Source organism: Salvelinus alpinus, chromosome 13, assembly GCF_045679555.1.
Source record: "Salvelinus alpinus chromosome 13, SLU_Salpinus.1, whole genome shotgun sequence".
NCBI classification, from domain to species: domain Eukaryota; kingdom Metazoa; phylum Chordata; class Actinopteri; order Salmoniformes; family Salmonidae; genus Salvelinus; species Salvelinus alpinus.
In genome coordinates, this window is record NC_092098.1 from 6,157,051 (window position 1) to 6,166,254 (window position 9,204).

The 9,204-nt window shown below is 46.8% G+C and overlaps 1 protein-coding gene across 1 annotated transcript in view; it reads right to left on the reverse strand.

Annotated features, from left to right (window-relative positions):
• The window catches only part of LOC139538033 (calcium-binding protein 8-like), a 75,265-nt gene extending 66,511 nt beyond the window's left edge, over positions 1 to 8,754 (reverse strand). Inside the window, exon 1 of the mRNA XM_071339948.1 lies at positions 8,181 to 8,754. Coding sequence (XP_071196049.1) covers positions 8,181 to 8,365 — 185 coding nt within the window. The 5' untranslated portion in view covers positions 8,366 to 8,754. The remainder of the gene's footprint in view (positions 1 to 8,180) is intronic.
• Between the last annotated feature and the right edge of the window lie 450 nt (positions 8,755 to 9,204).

Below are 9,204 nucleotides of genomic sequence, written 5' to 3' on the forward strand. Positions count from 1 at the left end.
TGTGTGTGTGTGTGTGTGTGTGTGTGTGTGTGTGTGTATATATGTGTGAGAGCGAGAGAGAGAGGTTCAACAGTGCAATTTTGAAGTAAAAAAATTGATATTAGGTAAACAATAGATAAGTACAGAAATACATTTTAAAAAACAGTAAAATTACAGTGAAAATAACAGTAGCGAGGCTATATACAGGTGGTACCGGTACAGAGTCAATGTGCGGGGGCACCGGTTAGTCGGGCTAATTGAGGTAATATGTACATGTCGGTATAGTTAAAGTGACTGAAAGAGTGGATAAGAGAGAAGAGAGGGGGGCAGAGCAGCCACACAGATAGAAGAGAGCGAAGAGGGGGAGGAGCAGAGGGAAGTGAGGGGAAATAGAGAAAAAAGGATAGAGGGAGAGAGAGAGATGTGTTGCTCACACCTCAGTCGTTCCCCGTGGACAAAGGTGCATTAGTGGTGGGGGAGAGGTCAGGGTCAGCATAATATCTATCACATACACACAAATAGCTTCGAATGGTACACCTACACACTGTCATATAACCAGACACGCAACCTGCAGGTTGGTCAAGTCTCTTGCTGGACATCTAACATAATTTGACTATAATCCACATCCAAACATTTCCTCTAAATGTGATCATACCCAAGTATTTTCCTGTGCCTGACGTTGGCCACCCTCGGCACATGCAGTCCCCTACCTGCCTGGGATCAAATCCCAACCCCACTGGTGTTCCCGCTGTCTGTCTCACTGCTCATTTTATAACTGGAAAAATACTTACAAATATACAGTTGTAAGGGGTGCGTAACTAGTGGCAGGGAAGTCAGACGCAGGAGAGCAGAACTAGGTAATAGCCGGAGCAGTTTAGTAGTAAAACCAACTGCATAAGAATTACAAAATATGGGCACAAAAACCCGTTGCGCACCAGTCAAACATGTGCACAAGCACTTACAACAAACAATTCCACACACAGACATGGGGGGAACAGAGGGTTAAATACACAACACGTAATGAGGGCATGTAAACCAGGTGTGTGGGAAAACAAGACAAAACAAATGGAAAATGAAAAATGGATCGGCGATGGCTAGAAGACCGGTGACGTCGACCGCCGAACACCGCCCGAACAAGGAGAGGAACCGACTTCGGCGGAAGTCGTGACAACAGTATTGCAATATTTCCCTGATCCTTCTACCTGAACAGGACACCTGGACAGAGAGGGCTACATATGGGCTGACAAATAACCTTATATTTCCTTTACCCGTTTTTTCAGCAAAGTTACAAAATGCCATGTACTGTAGCCTACTGTAGGCTATGTTATTATGACCCAACACAAATCAGCCTGTGGACATGGACTCTGTTAGGCTCAACCAGAGCCATATAGCTCTCTGGGCTTTAGACACAACATTTGTGTTCTCCTCAGACACAACAGTGGTGAATACAGCCAGCAACCATCTAGACCTGAGTCATACAGCAAGTGACTGTCAGCTACAGTAAGGTAAAGACGCAGAAGATGCAATGACTACATCAAGCTTGTGACTCTACAAATTTGTTGGATGCACTTGCTGTTTTTTTTATTTGTTTCAGATATTTTGTGCCCAATATAAATTAATGGTAAATAATGTAGTGTCATTTTGGAATCACTTTTGTTGTAAATAAGAATAGAATATGTTTTCAAACACTTCTACATTAATGTGGATGCTACCATGATTACGGATAATCCTGAATGAATCATGACTAATGATGAGTAAGAAACAGACACACAAATATCATACCCCCAAGACATGCTAACCTCTTACCATTACAATAACAGGGGAGGGTAGCATTTTTTGGGGCTATGATATTTGTGCCTCTAACTTTCTCACTCATCATTATTCACAATTAATTCAGAATATTCCGTAATCATGTGTCATGTGTCACTGTCCCAATACTTTTGGAGCTCACTGTAGCTAACATTAGGATTAGCTACCTAACATTAGCCACAACAAATTGTAATTCATAACATATACGTTTTGAAAATTCCTAACATATTGTACATTTAGAAAATTCCTAAAATGCTGTATGAATTCCAATTTGCTAAATATACTATAAAATGGATGATGGATATCCACAAATTAACCCTCCTGTTGTGTTTGTTTCATGTTAATTAATTCTGTGTTCCCAGTCCAAAATGACCGCCCCATTATAGCTGATTATAAATCCATAACAATCCATATATTATCACCTAATGTTGTGTTAGATCTTTTTATCAACTTATGTTCTTGTGAACATTTGTCACGCCCTGACCGTAGAGATCCTTTTTATGTCTCTATTTTGGTTGGTCAGGGCGTGAGTTTGGGTGGGCATTCTATGTCTGGTGTTCTATGTTGTCCTTGTGTTGTATTTCTGTGTGTTTGGCCTGGTATGGTTCTCAGAGGCAGCTGTCTATCGTTGTCTCTGATTGAGAATCATACTTAGGTAGCCTGTTCCCACCTGTGTTTGTGGGTGGTTGTTTTCTGTTTAGTGTATGTCACCTTGCAGAGCTGTTCGTTTATCGTTTTTGTTGTTTTGTTATAGTATTCATCTTCATTAAAAGTAATTATGAGTACTTACCACGCTGCACCTTGGTCTTCTACTCCTCCTCCAGACGACAAGCGTTACAGAACCACCCACCAACAACGGACCAAGCAGCGTGGTAAAAAGGAGGAATGGACATGGGAGGACATTCTGGATGGCAAGTGATCTTACACATGGGAGGAGATCCTGGCTGGAAGGGATCGCCTTCCATGGGAACAGGTGGAGGCAGCCAGGAGAGCGGAGACAGCAGGAGAAAGGAACCGGTGGTATAAGGGAACACGGTTGGCAAGGAAACCCGAGAGGCAGCCCCAGATTTTTTTTGGGGGGGGACACACGGGGAGATTTGCGGACTCAGGTAGGAGACCTGAGCCAACTCCCCGTGCTTACCGTGGTGAGAGTCGTACTGGTCAGGCACCGTGCTATGCGGTGGAGCGCACGGTGTCTCCAGTTCGTGTTCATAGCCCGGTACGTTACATCGCAGCTCCTCGCATCTGCCGGGCGAGAGTGGGCATCGAGCCAGGAAGGAGTGTGCCAGCCCTGCTCTCCAGGCCTCTAGTGCGTCTCCTCGGCCCGGGTTATCCTGCGCCAGCTCTGCACACTGTGTCTCCAGTGCGTCTGCATAGCCCAGTGCGTCCTGTGCCTGCGTCCCGCACGTGCAGGGCCAAAGTCACCATACAGTCAGGACGGGTTGTGCAGGCTCTTTGCTCGAGACCTCCAGTGAGCCTCCACGGCCCAGTGTATCCGGTGCCTTGGCTAAGGGCAAGGCCTCCTGCATGTCTCCCCAGCCTGGTGAGTCATGTGCCTGTGCTAAACTCTAACCCTCCTGCATGTCTCCCCAGCCTGGTGAGTCCTGTGTCTTCTCCCAGAGCGAAGCTACCTGTGATAATCTATGGCAAGAAGCCTCCAGTGATAATCCATGGCAAGAAGCCTCCAGTGATAATCCATGGCACGAAGCCTCCAGTGATGATCAATGGCACGAAGCCTCCAGTGATGATCCATGGCAAGAAGCCTCCAGTGATGATCCATGACAAGAAGCCTCCAGTGATGATCCATGGCACGAAGCCTCCAGTGATGATCCATGGCACGAAGCCTCCAGTGATGATCCATGTCAAGAAGCCTCCAGTGATGATCCATGGCAAGAAGCCTCCAGTGATGATCCATGGCAAGAAGCCTCCAGTGATGATCCATGGCAAGAAGCCTCCAGTGATAATCCATGGCACGAAGCCTCCAGTGATGATCCATGGCACGAAGCCTCCAGTGATGATCCATGGCACGAAGCCTCCAGTGATGATCCATGGCACGAAGCCTCCAGTGAGGATCCATGGCACGAAACCTCCAGTGAGGAGTTATGGCACGAGGCCTCCAACAAAGGACGTCAGTCCGGAGCCTCCAGCAACGCCTTCTAGTCCGGAGCCTCCAGCGTCTCCCTCTACTCCGGAGCCTCCAGAGTCGCCCTCTAGTACGGAGCCTCCAGCGTCTCCCTCTAGTACGGAGCCTCCAGCGTCTCCCTCTAGTACGGAGCCTCCAACGTCTCCCTCTAGTACGGAGCCTCCAGCGTCTCCCTCTAGTACGGAGCCTCCAGCGTTTCCCTCTAGTCCGGAGCCTCCAGCGTCGCCCTCTAGTCCGGAGCCTCTAGTGTCGCCCTCTAGTCCGGAGCCTCCAGCGTCTCGCTCTAGTCCGGCGCCTCCAGCGAGAGCCCTCTAGTCCGGGGCCTCCAGCGACGCCCTCTAGTCCGGAGCCTCCAGCGACGCCCTCTAGTCCGGAGCCTCCAGCGACAACCTCCAGTCCGGAGCCTCCAGCGACGCCCTCCAGTCCGGAGCCTCCAGCGTCGCCCTCCAGCGACGCCCTCCTGTCCGGAGCAGCCAGAGTCTCCCTCCTGTCCGGAGCAGCCAGAGTCACCCTCCTGTCCGGAGCAGCCAGAGTCTCCCTCCTGTCCGGGGCCCGCTGCGAGGGTCCCCAGTTCGGGGTCGGCGGTAAGGGTCCCCGCTCCAGAGGCGCCACCTAAGTGGGCCAGGACTAAGGTGGAGCAGGGTCCACGTCCCGCACCAGAGCCGCCACCGCAGTGAAATACCCACCCAGACCCTCCCCTATAGGTTCAGGTTTTGCGGCCAGAGTCCGCAGCTTTGGGGGGGGGGGGGTACTGTCACGCCCTGACCGTAGAGATCCTTTTTATGTCTCTATTTTGGTTGATCAGGGCGTGAGTTTGGGTGGGCATTCTATGTCTGGTGTTCTATGTTGTCCTTGTGTTGTATTTCTGTGTGTTTGGCCTGGTATGGTTCTCAATCAGAGGCAGCTGTCTATCGTTGTCTCTGATTGAGAATCATACTTAGGTAGCCTGTTCCCACCTGTGTTTGTGGTTGGTTGTTTTCTTTTTAGTGTATGTCACCTTGCAGAACTGTTTGTTTTTCGTTTTTGTTGTTTCGTTATAGTATTCGTCTTCATTAAAAGTAATTATGAGTACTTACCACGCTGCACCTTGGTCATCTCCTTCTCCTCCAGAAGACAAGCGTTACAACATTACACGTTTTGAACTTCTATTTGCTATTTGTGGCCTGTAGGTCTCATTGACCTTAGCTCATACAACTCGTTTTTGAGTAAAAAAACTATAATCTATGGATTATTTTGACTATAACAAATACCCAGATTAAACATATTGTCCTATTTATCACAGACTACTTCACTGTCAGTTTCCTGCCCTCACTCCTCCTCACCAGTGTCATGATCAAAGATATGATCAAGAGCCTCACACACAGTATATCATTTGGTCATTGTGCTGCCACAAAATGAATTGTGAGCAAGGCCTAAAAAAAAAGCTTTATATACCAGAGCTGCGAGAAGTTCTATATATTATTGAAACAATGTTGTGATTGTTTGTGAGAATACCAACAGGTGTGGTTCCCGTCGGGGAAAGATTCTATTGGGGAAAGGTTCACGTGGGGGTTGCCATGGAAGCCATTTTTAAAATATTTTTTTTATTGCACCTTTATTTAACCAGGTAGGCCAGTTGAAAACATGTTCTCATTTACACCTGCAATCTGGCCAAGATAAAGCAGTGCGACAAAAACAACGACACAGAGTTACACATGGGATAATCAACTGTACAGTCAATAACACAATGGAAAAATCAGTATACAGTGTGTGCAACTGAATTAAGGCGGTAAGGCAACAAATAGGCCGTAGTGGCGAAATAATGACAATTTAGCAATTTACACTGGAGTGATATATGTGCAGATGAGGATGTGCAAGTAGACATACTGGTGTGCAAAAGAGCAAAAACAAAAACAAATTTTTTATTTTATTTTTTATTTAACCTTTATTTAACCAGGTAGGCAAATTGAGAACACGTTCTCATTTACAATTGCGACCTGGCCAAGATAAAGCAAAGCAGTTCGACACATACAACAACACATAGTTACACATGGAGTAAAACAAACATATAGTCAATAATACAGTGAAAAAAATAAGTCTATATACAATGTGAGCAAGTGAGGTGAGATAAGGGAGGTGAAGGCAAACAAATATATGTATAAATAAATAAAAATATAAAAAGGCCATGGAGGCGAAGTGAATACAACACAGCAAGTAAAATAAAAACTAAAAAACACTGGAATGGTTGGTTTGCAGTGGAAGAAAGCGCAAAGTAGAGACAGAAATAATGGGGTGCAAAGGAGCAAAATAAATAAATAAATAAATACAGTAGGTAAAGAGGTAGTTGTTTGGGCTAAATTATAGATGGGCTATGTACAGGTGCAGTAATCTATGAGCTGCTCTGACAGCTGGTGCTTAAAGCTAGTGAGGGAGATAAGTGTTTCCAGTTTCAGAGATTTTTGTAGTTCGTTCCAGTCATTGGCAGCAGAGAACTGGAAGGAGAGGCGTCCAAAGGAAGAATTGGTTTTGGGGGTGACTAGAGAGATATACCTGCTGGAGCGCGTGCTACAGGTAGGTGCTGCTATGGTGACCAGCGAGCTGAGATAAGGGGGGACTTTACCTAGCAGGGTCTTGTAGATGACCTGGAACCAGTGGGTTTGGCGACGAGTATGAAGCGAGGGCCAGCCAACGAGAGTGTACAGGTCGCAGTGGTGGGTAGTATATGGGGCTTTGGTGACAAAACGGATGGCACTGTGATAGACTGCATCCAATTTATTGAGTAGGGTTTTGGAGGCTATTTTGTAAATGACATCACCGAAGTCGAGGATTGGTAGGATGGTCAGTTTTACAAGGGTATGTTTGGCAGCATGAGTAAAGGATGCTTTGTTGCGGAATAGGAAGCCAATTCTAGATTTGACTTTGGATTGGAGATGTTTGATGTGAGTCTGGAGGGAGAGTTTACAGTCTAACCAGACACCTAGGTATTTGTAGTTGTCCACATATTCTAAGTCAGAGCCGTCCAGAGTAGTGATGTTGGACAGGCGGGCAGGTGCAGGCAGCGATCGGTTGAAGAGCATGCATTTAGTTTTACTTGTATTTAAGAGCAGTTGGAGACCACGGAAGGAGTGTTGTATGGCGTTGAAGCTAGTTCTAGATGTTTGTTAACAGTGTCCAAAGAAAGGACAGATGTATACAGAATGGTGTTGTCTGCGTAGAGGTGGATCAAAGAATCACCAACAGCAAGAGCGACATCATTGATATATACAGAGAAAACAGTCGGCCTGAAAATTGAACCCCGTGGCACCCCCATAGAGACTGCCAGAGGTCCGGACAACAGGCCCTCCGATTTGACACACTGAACTCTATCTGAGAAGTAGTTAGTGAACCAGGCGAGGCAGTCATTTGAGAAACCAAGGCTGTTGAGTCTGCCGATAAGAATATGGGGATTGACAGAGTCGAAAGCCTTCGCCAGGTCGATGAAGACGGCTGCACAGTACTGTCTTTTATCGATGGCGGTTATGATATCGTTTAGGACCTTGAGCGTGGCCGAGGTGCACCCGTGACCAGCTCGGAAACCGGATTGCATAGCAGAGAAGGTACGGTGGGATTCAAAATGGTCGGTGATCTGTTTGTTCACTTGGCTTTCGGAGTCTTTAGAAAGGCAGGGCAGGATGGATATAGGTCTGTAACAGTTTGGGTCTAGAGTGTCTCCTCCTTTGAAGAGGAAGGGGAGTGAGATGTGTGTGTGTGTGTGTGTGTGTGTGTGTGCGTGTGTGCTCAAACGTACATGCATGTGGGGGTCGGGGAGAGGAAGTGTGTCCATCTGATGAATGGGCATGTGCCTGAACTCAATTTTATACACTAATTCTAGTCTCACCCATTCATTTCTAATGACCGGTCACCGGGATCACAACAGGTGTACAAAAGTTAAATAAAACACCCAAAATGTAATGAAAATCATCAATGTATTTTGTGTGTTCAGATGCCCTGTGTGGACAAAGTCATGGAACCTTATGACAATCAGATTAATTTAACTACATTTTTCAGAGAGAAAACTTGTAAATCGGTCCAATTCGACCGGAACACAACAGGAGGGTTAATACATACCATATGAAAGGTAACATACTGTATCATACTAAATGGTGTTTCTCTGATTTATTTACAGTATAATACAAAATGCTCTGAGACCACAAAGCAGTGACAGGACTGGTACAGTCGTCTACCTTCACACACCACCCGTCAGTATCGTCAGCTTGTTAATGTCTCTTACCCCCACGTACTGCTTTCAACAGTCACAGGCACCTCAACCGACGCTGTCACTAGGCTCTCAATCTCGTGGTGGTCACCCGTTGCGCACGGCTCCTCTCCCGCCAACTCCAGGAGAGGTGAACCGTCGACGTTCACTGGGCGCAGCGGTAACTCCACGAGCCCAAATCTCTCTGGTCCTATCATCATCAGCCTGATGTGTGCCACCGGGTGGGCATGCGACCGTGTGGGAAAAGGTCCGTTCCCGTCTCCGTTAGTTACACAAAGCAGGCTTCAAGAAGGGGCAGGTGTGAGTGTTCTTGATCTTCTGACAGTGTGGTCTCAAAAGACACGCGCAGAGGGTCCTGATACTCTAAGGACAGTCAGTGACAGAGAGAGACAGAGCTGTGTGTTTGTCCTACAGTACATTAATAGAGTACTGCCCAAGCAACCAAACACACCGACCGTCCGAGGGAGAAAGCAGGCGTCCGAATAACTTCTTCCCGCTTTGCTTCGCTACCGTGCTGTGCACCATCCCACCAAGAAGCCCCAGGGGACCGGAGTGTGACAGTAAAATAACGGACTCGCTCTATCCGTGACAATCGTTCTGTCACACTCTCACAGGCGCACGCGCACACACACACATGCTCTCTCACATTATCACACTCACACTCACATACTCACACTCCTTATTAGGCATGGAGGGGGCTACCACTCTGACACAATGAAGAATCTGTACACACTCATACCCGATTTCAAGCTACGTTCTTAAAGTGATTGCCCAAAAAATAATTAAATGATCTTCAAAACTGTTCGTTTCACTTTTCCAAGATCCCCAGGCATGGTAAACACCACTGATCCCAATTTCCCGTGAGAGTTTGAATGCCTTTTTTAAAAACCCATTTCAAATCATATAGGGCAAGTTACTCGACGTTATTCTTCCATCAGCACAACTGTAGCCTATTTGAAACGGCTCACTTATCTGTCTCTATCTCCGAATACATCAGAGATCGTGAGTTGGTGTGGTGATAAGAGGGGTTTTTAATCTT